Here is a 22,816-nt window from a genome sequence, read left to right on the forward strand (position 1 = left end):
GGATTTGTTTTAAACATATGTGCATAAGAGGAAACTAAGGATGTATTCTATAGGGTTAGTCACCCTGGTGACAAGGAAATTTAAAGGTTTTTACATTTTTCAGTGGGAATGTGCTTGCATATATCTCTCTAAAAGCCCATCTTGTATCCATTTTCCATGCCTATTTTAGATCATATCAATGTTGCTCCTGGAATGTTCTCAGGGTTACATTTTAGAATTCCTGGAAATCAGCCCATCAATACAAGACATTCTGAGTCCCTTTCTATATGATGGACACTTAACATGTTTAGAGTGCATAGCTTCAAGAAAAGAGGTGATCAATCAAAAAGGAAAAATATAATTCCATCGTAGATGCAAACTGGTTAAGCTATTAGTGTTGCTTTATGGTATTAAACATTCTACAACTGCTAGACATTTCACGCATAGTAACAAATGGTATTCTGCATGTCCAATGATCACAATGGCTTTATACATTTCAATAACTACAGATGCCATTTTACCTAAGGTATATATATTTCCTCTGGCTTCTCTGTGCCCTGCAGTAGCGCCCACGCCTTCTCAAGCACTAATTATCTGCCTGCGCAGACACCCAGCAGTGCTACATTAGTAGCAGGCACTTTAAGGCCAACAGCCACCTGTAGGCATGGCCCACGGCAGCAACCAATCTGCCGCTGGAATGATCAATCAGGTGAGTGCATGCTGGTGTCAGCCAGTGACCAGGCATTTGCCCCGTGTGCCAGATGGCCAGTCCAAGCCTCTGCTCATTCTTAGTACAATGGCTGACTCTATATTTTAGATTGCCATGATTTATTCTGCTAAAATTCCTGTAAACATTATACATGTAGCTCAACAGAATGAGGAGATGGTCCAACACTACTGTCCCTAAAATACATGCGTAATTCCCATCCCATGACAATGTTCCTTTTAATTTGGCATCGTCATATTAGAATGTTGCATTAAAAATATTAACATTTTTTTTATATATCAACTATAATACAGTGCAAATTCTGGGGGAAAAGAATGACACTATCCAGCAGCATATTAGCACTCTACACCATTATCCAGCGAAGCATGTCTTGGAAATGTGTCCCGTTGAACTCGAAAGATTTGCCAAAAAATGACTCACATCTTTCATTCATTGTAACAGCAACAAAAGAGGCTTGTCTTCCAATCTGTTTTATTGGAGATAACCCAAATACTAGTGCTTGCTTGATCTAAATAAGAAAGTAATTACATTTTAATCTTTCCACTCATTGACAGGTTGTATTAGCACCCAGGCTTATTCACTAAAATGGGAGCTTCTAGTAGAGTCAAAATGTCAGCTTCCTGACTTTAGGGTGGATCCTGGAAAATCTATCCTGCAAGTAAGGTTGAAGAAAAGCTCATGGTGTGGAGGAGAGAAGGGAGATGTGATGGAATCTCCTGAATCTAAGACCAAGGATGGATTAAGTTGTTGCATCAAAGAAAATAGGCATACTAGATGGTTGGAATGGTCCTTATCTGCTATCAAAAGCTATCTGATATGGCTATTGGTTTTCTGTTAAAATGGTGGTTTGGCGGCCATTGGAGCCATGCCATGGTGGAAACGCATTGGGAATTTAATAAATTTACTGGGAAGATATGGAGAATGATTAGGTGATCTAACAACAATACGTGACATTTTTGCTCCGTATCTTGGAACAAATTACACAGATAACTATCACATTCAGAGCACCATTCTTTGTGCTTTTACACCTTGAACCCCATATCTTCAACAGTATTCGCTGAAAGATAAAATGAAACCAATACTACAGGACTGTAACGCGTGCGTGTGAATGTATGAATTCTTCCACTTGCACTACAGAACAAATTACTTCCACATTCTTATGTCTGCAACTTGTAACACGTATTGTTTGTAAATGGTTTCTCATGCTCACAATCGACTGAATGCTCCGATTATGTACAGGATTTAAAGACTGGAAAATACTTTGAGAACCAAAAAAATAAGAATAGTTTAATTAGAATGGAATTCCATTCAGAAACCAAATCCGTCTGTTTTATTAAACATTTTTAACATGTTTGGAAATGTTTAATCATTAAATCCTTTAAAAATAAAAATAAAGCCTTGCTTATTATAGACTCTCTTTAACCTTCTTACCATAACAGGGGGGGGGGGGTACTGGAAAACGTGCAAGATTCTAAAAGCAAAGATCACATCCTAATAATCTTTAATCCTTCTTCTTCACGTAATTATGATGCTACACGGTAAAGTCACGAAAGCTTGTCTTGTCATTTTTAGCAATGTAAATAGAGACATTATTGTTATTAAATCATAATATTGTGTTTCTTTATCAGACTGCAATATCAACCTTTACAAAATCTATGAACAAAGTCAAATATGGTGAGTATACACGAAGAGGACAAGGAGCACTTATAGCACAAGTTGAGGGACAACCATGTTGGCCAAACATGGTTTGAGACAAGAGTTGGAGAAGTCAACTAATAACCAAATATATTTATTACTATTTTTATCCCTTAATTTACTGCAAAATTACCCAGCGGCAGTTAAGTGTCACCAACATTCCATAAAGACCAAAAATTAGAGATGCTCGTACGCAACACAAAGTACTCATTTGTGATTATGGTAAACCAGAAATAACCCAATTTAACATTTTCTTCCGTACGAGTTGAAAAAGTTATTTTTGTGAATATACATTAATTATTGTATTTGTTTTATTCATCAATTTCCATATTTTGTATCTGGGAAAAAGAGATAAAGCTTTACATTTGGGGGAATTTTCATTACACTGTCTTTAGCTTTGGGTCCGGGGCAACAGGGCGACAGGATAAATCAGATTTTTTTTTCTATCCTATACAGAAAGGAAGATTAGGAGAGCGGAAGCTGGCGGCTGCCGTGTATCAGGAGAGTTTCCACAGCTGTAGCTATTACATGCGCCGTTACTTAAACCCTGGTTGATGTGTTCCATATGTACAACATACCACAGCTGCTTCATTCATATATCCTTAACTATACATGCAACCGGGTATAAATAGTATATGAAAATATAAGCGAAGTGAGGTCATGCTTAAATTTGAGTGATGCATCTCAAAAAACTAGAGAAACAATGATCATGCGCTGTTTATTGACAACTGTATTTTGTAACTGTGCTTAACTGGGAGGGTGATGGATAAGTGGAAGAGCCTCCAAGAAAATGTGGTAGAGGTTAATAGAGAGAGGGAATTTAAATATGCATGGGAGAGGCGTGTGGCTATCCTGGAGATAAGACATGACCAAGGAGCGATTAAGGTTTGGGTTTAGAAATGGGTGGAAAAATGGATGGACTTGATGGGCTTTATGGGTCTTATCTGCTGTCACAATCTATGTTTCTATATATTCTTTGTCTGTTTCCACTTACCATCAGTATTCTGAACATAAGGAGGAGGGGGTCTAAGGTCAAATCTATGGTAGTCTGGTGTGATCGATGGCCAAGAACTCTGCTCCCTTCTCCTTTGTGCAAATCAATGAATTAAGACATCACAGAAAGCTATGAAAACCCAACATGCTCGATGGACTGACAATGGAGCAGGATAAGAAGTATAAGAAGTATAAGAAGGATCTATGACTGGTAGAAATGAACCACTCACTCATAATACAAATCTAGGTCCCTAGACAGAGGCTCGTTGGAACTCAGGGTCCAGAGTAATCTTTACAGATTCTACTAATAGAACTTTACAGGATCTGTGGCTAGGAAGTTCTTCCTTTGTACAAGTTCACCTGTTGCTTGCTTGTTGGTGAATATCTATCATTGGGCATTTAAGTTAAATGTAGCGGTTCTATACACACGTGGATATATAAGACACAGTGTAGTCATTCGGGGGTATAAATACTGTTATCGTACAACCTAATGGATCGGAAAGGCAAGCGCAATGGTTGCTTATGGATCATATGTAAGAGGTGAAAAGGGCGTATCTTCTAAATATCCTCCAAATGTTCCAAAACACTTTCCAACAACTTTATTTCTCAAACGGTTTTATATCATTATTAGTATCGCTGTGATTTTTCTGCTAATTTCTAGAGCGTGCATTGAAGTCAGCGGGATTTTTCTTCCCTCATGCTTCAATAATTACTGGGAATCTTTAAACTGCGCAGTGTTTACGTTCATGCTATTTCACGCTGATTGATGGAAATGACTATAACTTTTGGGTGACATCAGGAATCCCCTTTATATATCAAGAGAGGATATTTTCTCTAGAATTGTAATAAGTTAACTGAAATGCACAGAACTCTGCCTTTGATCAGGCTACCGATTCTGCTGACACGTGTGTTATGCTACTGGTGATGTATTCTTCAAGGCAGCTTAACAAAACATGGAATTACATTTATTGTTAGTATAAAGTTATTGTTTGTTCGTCCTATGGCTTGTTGTTCATATGCAACATGATGCTAGCTTTCCAGTACAACTTCAAGCAATCAGAAAGACTGGCCAAGAGTTATCTGAACTGTAGTCCCATATCAGCTTTGGAATCTAAGGTTGACCACCACTTTTGGTTGGCACTTTTTCGTTGCTTCATGCCCATTGCTCTGCAAACACCAAAGTACATTACCCCAACCCATCACGCGTGTGCAGCTCCATGACTGGGTGGCTGGCTGCAGATGGTAAACAGCTGGCACACCTCTGGCACGAGTGCCGCATCTTCATCCAAAACTTCTAGAAGGTTGGCATTTAACTTTCAGATGCGTTGGAATATGGAACCCTGACATTCAGTATAAAGATTACCTTGAACTGTCAAGTAAATTTATATTGGTAGGAACTCATTGCATCCAAACTCGAATTCATGTGGATATTGACCCCTGTCTGAAGACCAGTCGAGAAGTAATAAATTCACCAAGCTATCTCTGCAGAGTTTGATCGGAGAGCACCAGGGCACCAGACCCACTTTAGATACCTTATAGGCAGGGGCACTAACATTAACATATATGCAGGACGTAGAACTACAGATATAAAGCCATTTTGCATGTTATAATATTACATAAAATAATATGCTTCATTATACTGTATAGTTATTTTTATATAAAAACTACCCAAATAATCTGTTCAATTGTTTGCAAAAGATCCAGAATTGCCTTCCTACAGTGTTAAGGGCAATTACATTTAAGGAATTTAAAAAAACCTGGAAATAATTTTTAGATTATCGTCTAGAACACACAGGATTTTTAGGCATGTAACAGAATAGGGTACCAGAATAAGTAATCTATCTCTTAATACATATTTACACATGTATCAAATATATTAACATATTAAAGTACAGTAAACTTGACATAGAGATATTCTACCGTAGCCAAACAATGAAAACTCCTCTAGAAATATCGTACTTATATGTAACTGTAAAGCACATCTTTTTGCTTTTTTGGGGGATTGCAACAAGTTAAGTCAGTTCTTGTAACTCGATTCTAACAAGCAATGTGAAAGACATATAATGTATATCAGCATTATCTAAGATATAGGTAATTATACAAATTAAAGATACATACCTTGTTTGGAATGCTGCAAATGGCTTGATCCATAACTGCGCAAGAAACACGGATAGCAATGATTCCTCAGATACCGGGGTCCGGAATTAAAAGTGGTACCCACTGGGATGCTGAAGGTTACAAGTATCAGGAAACAATGGCACATCAGTTTGCCCATGTTACCAAATGTGAACACCAAGACACAGCAGCTCAAGGAAAACTATTCTCTGAGTCACATGTAGACAAACTGATGGTCTCGTGCACAGATGCTAATGTTTTGGTTTTTTTGCCTTTCTTCTTTTTTTTTTGGTGTATATGTTCTGAACCACTGGGGATTATTTGAGTCCCTCCAATAGAGTCCTTTTAAATGAAAAAGCTCCTGCCCACCTCCCGCAGGTATTGACACCCCCCCCCCCCTTCATTTTCTGCAGCCAAGAAGTGAACAACGTCAAGGATTTTGGAAAAGTTAAACAGAGATTTAAAAAAAGAAAAAGAATCTCAGATCTCAGGCTAACGGCTCCAGAGAAGTTTAAGGAATCTGTAGTCTAGCCAGCAGTATTTCTTTAAATACAGTTTTGTTTAACTTGAAGCTCGAGAAAGGGTAAAAAAATAAATCTAAACCACATTTAAAAAAAGAAGAAAAGAAGTAATACATCTGGACAAGATTTTTCCTTTACTATTTTTTGGATCCCAAGGGTTTGTTCCAAGTGCAATTGGGAATTAAAGAAGTTTTTTTTGTTTAAGTGTTTTATTGATGGCTTGTTTATTTAATTTTTTTGTTGTTTTAGAAATGTTTTAATATTATTATTTCATTATTATTATTGTTATTATTATAAAATGTTATTTTGTTTAATTAAGAAACTATTTTCGTATCCTTGGTGGAGACAAGTAGAATTCTAAAATACAAAATCAAAATGATTTCCTAGAAAACAAATGCATGTAGCTCACTGCATAACGATAATGAATGTGGTGCAACTGGTTGCTATGGCAATTGCACTGCTTTTACTGTTTTGGACCGGAATCTCAAATTAAAAAAAAAAAAAAGTTACATTTTAAAGTTAATCATCATAGTAAATGCTGCAAATATTATATTTTTTTTGTATTAAATTTCATTGGTTGGAACAGTCATAAGAGTGCTTTCAAATTCTGGGCACTAGAATTGTTTTTCAGAAATTGTCACCAGAAAAATATTATTTTAAAAGAAGTGGCCCTGAAAAAAAAAGTGTGCAAATGTACAAAGCATTTGATCCCCCACAAGTGGTTTACAACATGACCAACATGGTACTAATGTACATCATATGGTCCATGACACAGCTATGCATTCTTCAAAGCTCCCCTGCTGCTCGGATGTATACCTGTCCTCTGTTCTAAACCCGATAAATGTTTCCAGTCCTTCATCGGTCTCCTGTCCGTTCACCTACTTTCCCCAAGCTATCCATTTGTGTGTTTTTAGGAAAACATATAGCAAAATGATACATTTTGCTTTATTCGATAAAACCGTTTTCTTCTCGCCACTCAGTCTCAGTGGAACCACCAAGTAGTTGCCTTATATATTTAAGAAAATATATTAAAAAACATTTTGAAACACCTAAAGTCTGAAAACCCTGGTCCTTCTGGGCAGTTATTAGCAAAGCTCTATTGAAACTCACAATCAGACATTTTTACAATGGATGTTGAATACTGAGATTTTATAACGTTTTGGTATTTTGAAGAGTCAAAGCTTTATCGTCACACAAACACAGCACGCTTATTCTGCCTTCCAAAGCCTACCATATATAGTCCAAGTATTTGCAATGCACTTGTCCTCTGCTACACCCCACGGTTTTACGCAGCATTCTACGGAGTCATTCCATACTCTGTTATATCTCATCCTGACCTACGCTGTTTTACTGAATGTTATAATGGCTACAAAGACATTTTACCAGTGTAAACAAATGAAGGCTTGACTAGTCATTTGACAATTACCATGATACAAGATTTCAGGTCTAAGGGATGTCTAAGTTCCATGACTGTGTGTTTTTGTAACAATGTAACCATGCGATGAATGGAATTGCTTTGGTTTGGATCTGTGATCACAGAATCTAATAATGTCCCAGAGATACAAACCCTAAGACCTGGAAGATGCTTTAGACCCCATGGTGGACATTTTGGGTATATTTCTAGGTACGTCTAGCCATTTTGTGTACGTCTTTATCAAATGATATGAAAGAGGATGTCTACATGGATGTTTCATTTCTGTGATAATCAATAGATGTGGAGCTCCCGCAGTGCTGTAATACAAGGAAAAGGAGGACTTGCCACCAAGTGGTGAGAGAGGCCATGGTCTTTAGATAGCTATGGAAATCAAGCCTTATCCTTGAGTCTCTTAAGGTCATAGGTGTCATAATAAAATAACATTAGGTTGAGACATGGTAGTAGTTGACTGGAAACTGAAAAGGGAATATTTAGATGAAACTGAGTGAAAACAGTTAAAAGACTGTAAGAGTGTGTAAGTGGATTTAAAGTGCAATATCACAATGTAACAGAATCACGCTACGTAACTGAGGCGTATTTTACATGACCACCAGAGCTGTATTTTATTGGGGTTACAAACAATATGTTCACATGCAATAGCAGGCATTATTTAGTCACGGTGAGCAATGCCATCCCTAGTCATAGAGGTGGAACAATTAAACAAGATAAAAAAAAACAAACTAAGAGCCGGAATGTTGAAATGCACGGCCACCTTGTGTTCAAGTTGACCATAGCACATTTATATTGTGTGTTTTGGGAATACATGAAAGCCAAATATCTAAAGTAAGGAAGTTCGAAGGCATCTGGAGACACTGCTCTAGGTCCGATTTAGTGTAGCTCCCTTATTAAATATATCACTAGCCACATTACATATTTATACATATATATTTTTTATAGAGTGTCAATAAATAAATAGAGTTCGAGCTTTCTATATAGCATCAAAGGACAGGGGGATGTCTAGTAAATGCTGTTTACATAGTGATAGCACAGAAAAGGCTAAGTTGGAAAGAAAATCCTTACCCCATAAATGAATAAAGTAAGGGCCATGGGGAGGCAAAGTGTCCATACCCAGACACCAACAAGCTGGTGGAAGTCATTGTTGCTTATGGTACGTTGTCTATGTCATTTAATATATTTTGTAATGTAATGGTGCATTTCATGTTTGTTTGTTTTTTTTGTTGTCTTACTGTATTAGCTGATCTAACACTGACCTAATTAAATATGGAACATTAAAAACAGAATAAAACCACATCCATTAGAACAGATGTCTCTCGGCCGGCCATTGTGTGTGTTGTTCATTTGGATCGTGCAGATGTGTCAACTTTGTAGGCCCCAGGACATCATGCTAAAATCTCACCCAAATTTTATTCTGCTCCTGATTCTGCTTTTCCAGGTATTCACGGTTTCAGAGGAAGAATTCCTAACCAAGGAATGTTTTTAATTTTACACAAGAAACGAGTCTCTGACTTCAAAACCACAAGATTGTCTTGGGCTGCGCCATACCATCGCACGAATACACTAGAGCAATCCTCTGCTTGTTTTGTCAAGAACTCAGTTCTGAAGTAAATAGTTGGGTTATCTGGCAACACCTGAAAGTACACAGGTTTCTGAACAATAACTCCCGTCAGACAGCGTGGGATGCAATGCAAACTATCCTCCACCCAACGGGCTGGAAAAAGGCGCACAGCTGGCACGAAAATGGCAAGAATTAAGCTATTTACAAAAAAGGAGTTCCCATAGACAAAAGATACATGGGACATAAAGATTCCATTGGGATTAAGTACAATGCAAAGCAAAAACCTGCAAAAATGCATCAAGGTGTTTTAAGGATAAGCATCGGAATTACTCATTATTTGAATCCTCAAAGGGAGAAGATAGTTTAAAAAATATTATATATCATATAAATAAAGTTTGATTTGTTATTTATTACACCAAAATATCTACAACGGTGACCTCCAGATCCGCAGATCAATCAAGGTTTATTGAACAATGTGAAACAAAGCTTAGTTCTATACAGCGTTACTATATGCAACAAAGTTTTTAAAACTCATAGGCACATATTTTTTTTTCCTATGAAAGATCCCCTTTATTTTTGTTTTTGTATGGCATAAAATCTGTAGTGTAAGGGTTAAGTGCTAAGCATTTATTGCTTACTGGGCTTTCTTACGACATTATACGCTGACTTTTGAGTAGTGACGAGAGAAGCTTATTTGTTCATTGACACATCCCATCAAAATTCTGTTTTTTTTTTTAATTACTCAAGTTCAAAAAGTCGTATGGAACCAACGACAAGCTGACGACTGAACATATTGTTTGCTCACCATTTGATTTGTCGCGTGTCAATAGAATAATCACAATAAGGAGTTTTTAGCAGGCGGATCATAACTTCGGTAGCACGAAAAGCCCTGTATTCCCTGAAATAATGGAAAGCCACCAAGTAGCTTGCTTTAGTTTTTGGTCATCTTAAGCTCCCATGATATTCATCTAGCCTTTGACTGCAAGTAACTGGCAGACAATAAAATTAGCTGATGCCTATACCTATTTAGATTTTTAGATTATTGAGGATAATGGTCAAGGAAAGGAGAAGACCACATGCTTCTTAGTGGTCAACCAGTGAAAGAGTTTGGGGATTGACTGTAACCACAGCTGCGTCACTCAATTTCTCCTTGAGTTAAGGGTAGGAGGTTTTATGTTGTTAAATAAAAATATTCATTCACAAACTAGAACTATGAAACCCAGTAAGCTCTAATATTATTGACTGAAAGAGAACATGACGTGGGCTAGAATTCTTATAGGGTAGAAAACTGACATTATGGTGTCCAACCCCGTAAAAATATTCTTCTTGTTTTGGTAAATCTACATTTCTCTTTATCTCTTGTTCTCTTTAAGGAAATGTCAGGGCCAGACAGAAAAGCATACAGTGGTCCAACTGTGTCTACTTTCAGATGTAGCCGTATCTCGGTATTTTTCCTCTTACAAGATGCCCGTTAATCTCACGTAGACACTGATGATAAACCGTTCAGAATCCCAATCCATGGGTAATTTTTTATGGATTATATTTGGACCAATGATCTATTGTTCTACATGAGTAATGAGGCAGAATTGTTACAATGTTGCATTTGATTTCAATTTAATTTACAATTGAAGTCAACTAAACAGAATGTTGCAGACTAGAAACCTCCTAAACAAACAACACATGAACTAGACATGCAAATTTGCAAAAATGCAAGGAATTTGTTTATGTTTTTCTTCAGAAGAGGAAAAAAAACAACCATGATGCAAAATCTATTTCTGGATCAAAAGTTTCCCAAACATTAAATGACACGTTAAGCTACTTTAAACCACAAAAATGGCTATTATCCCACCACCCGACATCAGCACACGGAAAGTAACACATTCTTACGAAAACAAGCTAAAGTGAAAAATAACGTAATGATGATTAACACTGAAGACCTCCAGCACCTGCTTTTTTTTTTAACTAGTTCTTGACCTATAAACCCCATAAAGACGAGAGGCGGATTTAACAGAAAACTTCAAATATTTTTTTTTTTAGGAGAAGAAATATTGGGACAAAAATCCATGTTTGGATGTAGTAATAGAAAGTATATTTCACTGTGAGGGTGGTGGATGAATGGAGTGACCTTCCAGCACAAGTGTTAGCATGTAATACAAAGAAGGAATCTAAACATACCCCATGTTTAGATTCCTTCTTTGTATTACATGATAACACTTGTGCTGGAAGGTCACTCCGTTGATCCACCATAGACAAGACAAGTCCAGGGACCAAATCATGCATTCTAGATGGGATGAATATGTCTTATTTGTCATTCTATTTTCCCATAGTCTTCTAATTACAAGTTGAGGTGCCTGATGGCGAGATGTCACAATTGTCTTAAATGTGAACTCACTTCCATAGTAGAGCTAGCCCACAACTTCAAGTAAAGTAATGGGGTTGCCAAGGAGGTATGCATTGAAGATGAAGGAGGTAAGTGTACAGTGGAAGGGACATTGACGTTCTTTGCTGTCTAATCTAGCCGGGAATGACCATGATCATTTATGGATGATACAGAGACATGGGACGGCACAATAACACGGTATGACATATTCTACATCACGTCAGAATATATAGGAATGGTAATTTAGGTAATTTAGAGATGGCCTCCGTAGAAGTGACAATGATTAAGTTAATATGATATGCCTTCTTTATCAATGACCTTCGTAGGTTAAGGACAACAATCAGCAATAACACGAGTAGCCAAGTATAATGCGTCTTCTGGATTAATGAAAGATTATAGAATATATAAATTACAATACTTAAAGGATTTTTTTTACAGTCTGTGAAATAAGTGATTTTTCAATAAGGTGACCTGTCGACCTTCAGCTCTGTAAATATATTGGTTCATAGTAAATAGGGAGTATACTTTATTTTTTCTAAATTGCTCAATACAAGAAAGCCTTGAATGCCAAGAATATCGCTGACAGATTTACCGAATCCTTTTCTAAAGTCTTAAGGTGTTTATAATTTCTTTCCGAAGCTATACATTTTTTCTTCCGTCTATTGTTAGCATAAAGGGATTTAAAGCAATGTAAAGAATGTACAAAAGTGCCTCTGCAAATGCACGGACGTTTAGTTTAGCTGTACAAATGACTAGAAGCGTAGGACTAATGGCGTAGGACTAAAGGACAAGAACCAATACTTTTGAACGTTCCAACATGTTTTATAATAACACAACAGAGTGTACTTGCTGCAAACTGTCTAAAATTACATATTTATCATTCATTGTACCTTCATGGTCTATGTCAAAAAGATGACTGCATGCAATCTCCTTTTGCACGGAATTGTCTCATTAAGAGAAAAAAATATGGAATCCAAATAGTCTTGAATGGTTGAATACATTCCTTTACATCCCCGACACTGACACTCTATAACACGGTAGAAGGTAAAATCTGTTATAAGGTGTCAGGGCTTGTCCAAGGGTTTCTGGTGCCCACCTTCCTGAAACTTCATCTCAACAACACCCTGGCCACAGATGCTCACTATAAAGTGGAACCATATACGTTTGAGTGTGGTTTATAGGTGTCATTGAGGCAACACATGAGTGTAAGAGCAGTGAGCGCCCCTCGCAAATGTCTACATAAATGCATCATGCCTAGCAATCACAGACCATGGTAGAACATCTGCCATCACCAACTCCATCACCACCATTTCAGTTCTTTAAGCAGCTGCCTAGTATGCCAATATGGTGGGACCGGCAGTGCATGTTACTAGCAGTAAGATGTAGCCCGCTGGCACCGTTGAATGTTCCTCTCAATAGTTCAGATGAACGAAATAGTGTCTTTGTAATGAGTTGAGCACCCCATGGCCTTTGGGAGGATGGGAGGATGGCCTCTCATAAATGCTTGCCAAAGGCTGGACTATCCATGCAATAGGGTAAGAAGCACTGAAGATTACAACATTGCTTCTACTCTCATCATAACTCATGAATCTTCGTCTTTGACTCACCACCATGCACAGGCAGTGCAACCCCGTATCATAAAGTCCATGCAACTATCCAGCTTGTTGTTTCTTCTTCTTGGAGTTCTAGTTTGATCTGCTCTATAAATGACAAACCCACCCACAAGACTCAGAGCTATTCCTACCTTGACACGTTTTTCCGTCTTCTTTTAGGTTCTGACCTTCGGGACATTTACAGTAGAAACTGCCAATCGTGTTGCAGCATTGGTGTTCACATCCTCCGTTATCATTCTCACATTCGTTAACATCTGCAAAATAAAATGTAGCTGTGAGGACACATTTCAAGAACCACTAATAAATAACGTATAAAAGTAATGAAATAAACGTAATCGAGAAAGTAAGACGCCGGTTTATTACTCAGAGCTGTTCCTTTCTCTGTTAAACGTAGTTCTGCTTTTAAGACAGCCAGGTCTAGTCAAGTTGTAACGACAGCTTGAAGATCTCTCCTGAAATTGCCCCTAGCTGAATACTCAAAAGTTTCTATTTTTCATTCACATTTATCACGTTTGCATGAACAACTTGGCCAAAGTTGAATTTTAGATGAATCTTCCCCAAAACTATTTTGGCAACCATTAATTATAATATATTGCGCATAACAAGTGTGAAAATAACCTTGTTTAACCTTAAAAAATTCACTAATATGTGTTGGGAGCGTGAAGAGTCTTAGTCTCAAGGTTGGGAGAAATTGGAAGGTATATTGACCACACGTTTTTGTTTCATGTTTTGCCAGTAGGGTTCTTTTCTCCCCATTTTTCTTCTCCTGGATGTACAATTATAAGGGGACCTAGCAAACCAGCTTATTCTTATATAAATATATTGAAAGGTCTAATGCTATGTGAGTTTCATAGCCTTCTGCTTCTTCTTAGTTCAAGTGAGCCTTACGAGATATCCCTTTCTGACTGTAATTTTATTTTATTCAATAATATTTTAACAGAAAAAAACTATAGGCTATACTTGGGTGCATAGGTGCCCATATTATATACCTAAGAGGGAACGGATCAAAATGCTCAACTACAGCCATACGTCTCGCCTCTTTAAATGATGGCTGACATAAAGTCATGGGATTTGTGGTCCCACGAGTTACAAGTTAGATAGAACAGGGCATTTTCAAAGACGCACATCGCATGTGATGACCAACAACGATTCACCACTGGGAGCAGTTGATGTTCAATAGGAGACAGCTGTTTATAAAATTACAATTTTCAAACAATTCCATGCGAAACATCTGGCTCGACAGAAGAGCACAGTCATCTGTCTTGGGTTAGTGCAACGGAAACAAGGTACGGACAGAAATAGGCGATGACATCATAAGACTGGACCCTGGTCTGACAGTGACTCGAACATGTTCCTTGTCTGTAAACACGTCTTTGTTAATAGTAACAATTTACAGGTGTTCATTATCATCTTCACTGGCCAAACTATAATTTTTTTATTGTTTTTTTTGGTTTGTTTTTGTTTTTTTTATACTTCACTAAAAAGAATGTTTTTGATCATCCTGAGTACCAATTACACATTCCTTTGCGGTTAATCTATTTTAGCAGAAAGGATTGGAAAGTTAAATAATTCAAATCATGCCAGTCACTGAATATTATTTCGAGACTACAGGGTGCTTCCGGTAAGGCCCCGACCAATGTTTTCCATTAGAAACCTGGCAGTAATATATAGACCTCCTTTCTGTATTATTTAAGGGAACACTGGCTTATCATTATGTCTTTAACCCATTAATGACAAAGCAAATCAAAATGCATTGTTTTCAATGGGTTTAAGGACCGCCCATTGTCCTTAAGGGGTTAAACAATGACCCTTTAGCTTAAGCAACATAAAAAGTATTTGGAGTCATCGGTGTGAAGCAGGGAGACAATCAGACAAATTCAATGCTTCTAAACTTTGGTTTTGTCATGGGAACAAAGTGGTTGGTTGTGACTGGCTATCACAGATATCACATGACTGTCGCCAGCCAATTGGGTCCAAGCCTGCCTTCAGTTGCTTAACAGCTCTCTATAGCGGGTCCCGGCATGCAGCAAATGCAGATGCGGGTAGAGGGAGGAAAATTTGTTGTGTGCCCAATGCGACGTGATGGTCCTTAATGACCTTTGTTTATATGGAAGAATAAATCACTGGTTTACACAAACGGGTTAAATAGTTCTCAGGGACATGTATTAAATTGAATACATACAATAATGATACATTGTAAAACCAGATTAAATAGTTATGTTAATAATATTTAATTTTTCTCGTACCGTCCCTTTATCAACTTGCTCAATGCAATGGAATCTTCACACTAGGAAAGAATGGACAGACTAGATGGGCCAAATGGTTCTTATCTGCCATCGAATTCCATGTTTCTTACTGATCTATACCAAAAGGGACATGTCTAAAGGCTCAGTTTGTAACTTTCTGTTTGGGGACTCGCTTCCCTTATGTTTTACTGTCTGTCCCTTTAACTCCTTTGGTGATTGAGCCGGATAGGATAACCCAACAGTTTCCAGAATGCACAGCGAAATGCGTTAAGAAATCATTTCTTATACATTTGACTGTCACTTTAATTCTGCAGATAATTGAACTGCCCTTAATTACCCGAAAGTTCATTCTCGAAATGGACAAAAATTCTACTAATGTTCTAACCGTACATTTTTCAAATGACCTTTTTAGATGTACTAGACCAGATGGACACTTTTGTGGTCAGATGTAAGGTTAAACTAACTGCGTTATGATATTACTTTCTAAACACAATTACCCAAAGAAAGAGCCTCTACCTCTTTTTATTGTGCAAGGTAATTATTGAAGGGCTGCCAATTGTTCATTCATGGGAAAACAGGAATGTCCCTTTAGTGACCTGCGCAACTTTTAATGCTTCTGAGAATTTCTTTATTAGATCCAAGCACGCTAAGATCTCGTTATGAGACTATTTCATTGATGGATAGACAGATCTAATTAACACATTCGCAGGAGAATGGACTTGCCTTTTGCGAAAAGCATATTTTGTTTTTTTTCTCTTGTTGAATTTGCAATTTTTGTAATTTGTAATTATGTATTAATCATTCAACAAACAAAATAATAAATCAAGTAAACCATGAAATAAAGAAACCCTTTAAAAAAATACACTTGTTGGTTATATATATTTTTTATATACATACATATATTTTCAAATATTTTTTTTTAGATTTCTGATTTATAAAATTTTATATTAAATTATTATATATATATATATATATATATATATTATTAATAAATATTTATTATACATTTCTATTTAAAGTCAAAATATTTTTCAAAAATGTTCACAATAACATTTGTTAAACATTTAGTATAACATGCCATAATTTAGAATAAAACGAGCTCTCAAGAGGTTGTATGCAATGTAAACATATGTGCTTATATACTGCCAGTAGGACCATAGACATGCTAGGGAGCTGCATTTTTGAAGCTGCAGCTTCTCCATAAGTGCTTTTATAATCTGATAAACATTAGCCGGTCAGACTCATGCCAAAAATATTTACCAGGTTTTAATTGGAGCTGTATGAACATGTTACATTTAAAGAGATTTCAGGTCCAGAAAGCACAGAATTCCAGGACGTGAGGAATGTGACTTAAATAATGTCAGCTGTTGTTTAGTCCCTTAACTTTCCAAGTGCCTGTCAGAAAACCGTGCAATTTACAAGATCCCTTACTCAGATGTTAACGTTTCCAAATTGTTTGGAAAGCTCTGATTTGAGCATGTACACTAGCGCCACCACTGGATCATCAGGTGAACATCAAGTATTATTGCGCATATTTGATTTGGAAAAGCTATGGATAAGGATAACAGATTGTTATTTGGGATGTTGAGTTGTCTAAGGCAACATATCGACCACATTCTTGGTTAAAAACCCATGTTCATACACATCTAATGTAGCATTTCTCCCTTTTGCTTCCATTGTGGGCTCCAGGGATACAATTCCTTGGTAAGCACTTATTTAGCACTGAAAGAGTTAACGTTTATAAAAGTTCACTCCAATCATAAAACGCTCAATGGAAATTAACATAATTTTGACTTTCATACCCGGACTAGGGATTTACATGCCTCCAGAGGCAGGTCATTACTTATCAGTTTAATACGCGAATTAATATTTTTTCCCCTTCAGTCGTGGCACAAAAGACTATTAAAACATCTCACATGCCCCCTAGTGTGTAATTGGCCAAAGGGCAACCTAATAAGGTGATCCTTCCTTTTTTTGATTGATCAGTTTAGATCTATTTCTACGTGTGAAGCTGTTATATACAATGACAATCAGAGAGTGTTAGCCCCCAGCAACTGGTTGGACGGCCGAGAAGAACCATTCTGCCCCCCCCCCCTCTCTAGTCTGCCTGTTTTTTTTCCTAATGTAAAGACTCAAACCTTAACCAGTCCTTAGTCTTGTCTTAGATTCAGGAGCCATATGCCTATCCCATGCATGTTTACATTCTCTTACTTTGATAACCTTTAACACTTCGACTGGGAGGCTGTTCTACTTATCTACCACCTAATTCTCTAGTCCTCAGGGGAAAGCATGAAACAGAAGTACATGAAGTTTCCATAAACAAATAATGATCAAAGTAAACCTTTTTTGAATTGAATGTCCTTCTGTAATTTGACCACTAGAGTTCACTAGAAGCCAATATGGAATAAAACGTAGTTTTTAATATTTTTATTTCCAAACTAGGAATTTGGACTGAAAACCGTGCATATGTGAAACTGGAAACGGTATAAAACACACCTTATGTCAGTCTGCGTTTTAGGCATATGCCACGAGTCATGTGAGATTTCTGTATTCGATATATAAAAGCATTCAAGCAAGTCCAAGGAGAAATTCGGCCAAAGCAGAAAACAATCAGAGATTCTGTAGTAAGGTGCACTGAACCATCACCATGCGTCTTCACAAAAGCTGCTGTTTTTTAGACTAGTAAATCCAGTTTATTCGTGTTAAACTGTTAATAGCTGATAACAAAAACAACTAATAATGTAGAAGTTAAATAGCAATACTTACTTATGTCACAAGCAAACGGTGCTGTTCTACACAAAGCATTTGTTCAACTCTATTATGTTAAGCAAATAAACGTTATTATTTAAAACATTTTATTATTTTCTATGATGATTAAACCTTTCTAAAGCCTTTTTTCAGTTTCTATGGCAACAACCTATCAATGGCTGCGTTTGCGTCACAGGACAATTAAGTGTTCCCAACACAAATTATGATCGTGACCATAGTTGACATAATTAAAGAATTATTTTGGGGGGAAATGTTTGGTTATTTGGAACTACGAAGAATTATGCTTCCGATGCTACATTCAGTTACAAAAGTGTTGAGTTCGGCAGAGGCGGTAGAATGATACCCTTAATGTGAACAAGAGGCACAGCTGCACTTTTTCATTCTCTGTTCTAATTTTTTGTTACATAGTGACATATTCCACGGGCAGCTCAGATAACACCAGTATATTTTTCCTAAACATTACTTAAAGTGCAAATTCTTTTGGGAACTTTATAAAAGCTCTTGCTATGAAGTTTAATAAATGGGGGCCTCCGTGTCTTATTGTTTTTAGGGTCACAAATAATTTTGTGTAGAAATCGCTGGTGCAGAACATACAGGTTCATACAGTTTTTACACTTTTCCATTTCCATATGGTTTAAATATCATTTTAGCTCAAATATTTCTCAATACACATATGTCAATCCATGTTCCTTTTGATCTATATGATAAGATCTATAAAACTCTTTGGCATATGATCAAGAGATGTAAGATCATAAGGCATACGATATTTATTCCATATAAGTAGGCATATTGCCGGTAATCTCGGGAGAACCAAGTTATTACATTTTTCCCTTTGTTTCTTTTGTCTTTTAGGCAGAAACAGTAAAATAATGAAAATCAGTATCCAGCAATAATTGGAAACTACTAATAAAGGGATTATGAATTCACTGGAGAAGTGATAAAAATGATTTTTCAATCACATTTCTTTGTACAAAGCTATACTTTTATGTTTGCATAAAAGATTGGTACCATAAGCTGAGGATTTGGGAAAATGTATTCGCCCCACAAAATAAATAAAAAAAACTTTATATGTCAGATGAATTCAAATATATAAAAGAAAATTCCGAAAAATAATGTTGTTCTATATATTTTATATGTTTAGATAATATAAGACATTAGAATTAAATATATATCTTTTTAATTAAAGTTATTAAGCTACAACCTGATTGCTAAAAATCTTTTGTTACGTTATTGCCTTCTTGCAGCTCACAAAAGTGCCTCTGTGGTCTTCGTTATTAAGCAGTGTAGACTAAAGAAACATTTTAGTTGTAAAAGTTCCTTGCAAATGTATTACCCAGGCCTACGGCCAAGTAGTGTTTTGAATAGAACACCTTTGGTTTTCTGACAGATTTAATATCTTGGCATAGAATGTGGCTGCGCTAGGTTTTGGCATTTTTTCTTCCTGGTTTTCAACTTGTCCGACAAAAAAACTCAATACATCAATCATCATGTATGAGGCGCTGGGAGTGTAAAGTTTTACTGATGAAGCTTAGAGCACTCAGTGCCAACAATTTCAACTCGGGTTAAGAATCCAACCACTTTGCACAAAGGCCTCATAAGAAGAATACACAGAACTATCAAAGTGACAAAACAACGACGCATCTAAAGAATGAACTCTGCAAGTATTCTTAATTTAGCACGTTCTCCTTCCCCCTGTTGTGCTTCTTCTCTTTTTTCTATTTTCTCTGGTCTTCTTTCTTCGCCCGCCTCTCCGTGAACAGGGCCACTTCCACAACAGGGAGTAGTACTCTGGGAGGCCGAATAATGGAGACAGATTCACAAATAAAGAGAGGCACAGAAACACTTCTCTTATTCCGTGAATTGGTCTTAATTATTCTGGCTTCTCGGAGTAAATCCGCAAAACGATGGAGTCACAGGGACAGCCTCACCCTCATTCCTCCAGTCAGGTGAGATGGTGTGTCTGGAGGCTCCACCGTATTGCAGAAGTACTCCAAGGGCCTGGTTCACGGTGAAGCTGACAAAGAAAGAAGACAAAAAAGAAGAGGCAAGAGAAGAAGCGGAGAGAGAGAGAGCGTGAGAAATTGTGAGAGAGCATGAGAGAGTATAAGAGTGAGCGTAAGAGACATATTGTCTCCCCATGGATCGATGATTGCTTAAACAGCAGACATAACATGATGTGTTGTCTATCTCCTAGAGAAAGTATGTTCTACCCTAGTCTAAAGTAAAGTGTGTTGATTTTTGTTCTGATCACGGTTTTCTTACATTTTTATTGTCTTTTTTTAAACATTTAGATTCCATGGGGAGGTATAATGTTCCTTTTTTAAATTTTGACATTGTGTATTACTAATCATCTTCGAAAAACGACGAAGTTTTTTTTATGATTTCGGATTATATGTGGTCCATTTGGTGTAAAATATTCATGTTCTTGTATTAGAAGCTTGAAGTTAATTTGGTATGACTCAGAGATGTTTGCTTCACTTACCAAATCTCTATTAATTTCTAATTAATAACTTCCACCCTTTTGGTTCCCGTCTACGCTGGCCGTGTCTTAATGAACTGTGATGCCCTTTTAGTTTATGAACCATCAGGTGGCCCAATGAAGTCTCAGAAACTTGAAGGTCCATTACAGATGTCTACAGACACGTTCATAAATCTATACTTAAAGAAGAACAAAAAATGTTTGATTACTAATCTGAACAGAAAGTAGCTGGAGCAGCATTTATTAAAAAAAAAAGCATTTTTAGTATATGTATTATTTGGGCATTTGTGCATCAAATTAGGTTTTCTTTCACACTATATGGCCATATACTTCTCCCAAGTTTGGGGTAAGCAATAAATGACCATATAGTGTGATGGAATCCCCAATATCTATTCCTTAGATAGGTGTTTTTTGAATGCTACACGTTGGGTATACCTGAATTCTTGCTTAGTTTTATGTATTTATTGGTCATTATTATTCTAGCAGCAACCCGGGAATCCAAATGCGTATGCCTAAATTATTACACTGTATTGATAAAATGCTGCCCAAAGTCCTTGTTACACTAGAGCCCCTAGTGGATGTACACCGAAGTGCAAGCAAATCCAATATGCACAATAAATAAATATAATTTTGGCAGCTGTCCAAAATCCTCAAAGAAGGGTAGGATGGAAAGTATTCTTTTATATTTATTCTTAAACAAAATGAGCACAGAGGCAAAAAATTCACTAAAGGGATCTAGAAAAAGAACTTAATTTTATAAATAGTTGGCAATGTTTCATCAAAAGTCTTACAGCCAAGTGAAGCCTGAGTTTGGTCCATTTCCACTTAATGTGCTACAAAATGTGAATATTTTTTGGGCATCATTAGAATTCCGAATATGTAAATATTTTTAAGCAAATGACACTTCATAGTTGATGATTGTGAGAAAATAGTTTATTAATACATAATGGGTGATAATTAATGACCTGTGCCTTTGATGTTGCTTTGTTTGTTAATTAATTCTTGACACATTCTTTGACGTGGCGTTCTATCTAAAGAACTTTCACACTTGTTGTGCCATTTATAATTCATCTTGAGAACAACAGATATTATGCTTTTTATTCTGATGTTATAAGTCATCTACTTCAAAGTAACTGGTAAATAGTCCTTACAATTGGTTTGGCAAGTCATACAGTATGAGGAGTATTAAGTCTGAGCTGGGAATTTGGCAACTGTCGGATCTCAACGGAGTTTAATAGGTTGTTTGCAGTCCAAGAACAGTATGCTACAAATGAAAATTAAAAAGAAAACTGAGACGGATTAAAAGGGACAGCCTTATGATAATCTAGAATGTGGTTGTGGGTGCATATGTTGGTCCTAATTCAAATATTTCCAAACCTAACTTGTATATTATTATATATTTTACCTTAAATAGCTTTACAAATGCAAACTCAAAGGGAAAAAATGTAGCATGTCTCCAAAATCCTGGAAAGTCAAAGAACTTCATTTTTTTAAAAATATACTTTTTAAATTCTATTTTTTGTATACTTAAACCTTAAACAAATGTAAAGATTTCTCCAGGAAAAGAAAACCAAGTATACAGTTAATATTTTTATGGTATAAACATGCCCAGTTTAAACACAGCTTTCTTATGATAATTCATTTATAAATTCTACATTTGTTTTTTTTCTTTTTTTTTTACATATGAAATAGTTTTGTGGATAACAAAAAAAGAGACAATTCTGGCATATTAAATAGCAGGGTTGCTTTAGAATTTGTAGGTCAATAGCAAGAAGGATCTGATGGGCAACTTTGTCCCGAGGGTGTCGAAAATCAGCTAACATAGAAAGAGGAATATTCTAATGGGAAGGTAAAATCATAAATATCCTTAGAATAGGAAGTTAATATTGCTGCTCCATAAGGTGGTTTTATAGATCATATATTTATATAAATAAAACACCATTACAGTTATTAATTTAATGCACCGAAGTGTAAAACGCTGAGAACCGACCACTTTAAGGTTCTAGAATTACGGGGAAGTAAAAATCGTTCTCAGGTAAGAAGGATTGGCCAAGATCAAAATATAATTTTTCACTCATCAGTGCGCAAAGTGTTCTGGCTGAACCAGAAGATTTAATCAGTTTCCAACATTAAACTAGAAATAATGGGAATTCTGAAGGCCATTAATGAAAATTCATTCTTGACTAGCATGCCGTTAATTGGCAATTACTATGTTTCATTTTAAGTAAACAGCTTAAAACATTGAGAATTATTAAGGCATTTAATTTCCCGGTTGCTTTGATGTCGGTTGCCAGAAAATGCATCGCAGT

At 36.4% G+C, this 22,816-nt stretch overlaps 1 protein-coding gene across 1 annotated transcript in view; it reads right to left on the minus strand.

The window, feature by feature from the left end:
- The window catches only part of LOC149278356 (uncharacterized), a 129,220-nt gene that overhangs the window by 39,524 nt on the left and 66,880 nt on the right, over positions 1-22,816 (minus strand). The window contains exon 5 of the mRNA XM_089502100.1: positions 13,145-13,267. Within this exon, the coding sequence (XP_089358226.1) occupies positions 13,145-13,267 (123 nt within the window). The remainder of the gene's footprint in view (positions 1-13,144; positions 13,268-22,816) is intronic.

The sequence above is a fragment of the Sceloporus occidentalis genome, unplaced genomic scaffold, assembly GCF_023333645.1.
Source record: "Sceloporus occidentalis isolate IW3139 unplaced genomic scaffold, rSceOcc1.0.p SCAF_193, whole genome shotgun sequence".
Taxonomy (NCBI): domain Eukaryota; kingdom Metazoa; phylum Chordata; class Lepidosauria; order Squamata; family Phrynosomatidae; genus Sceloporus; species Sceloporus occidentalis.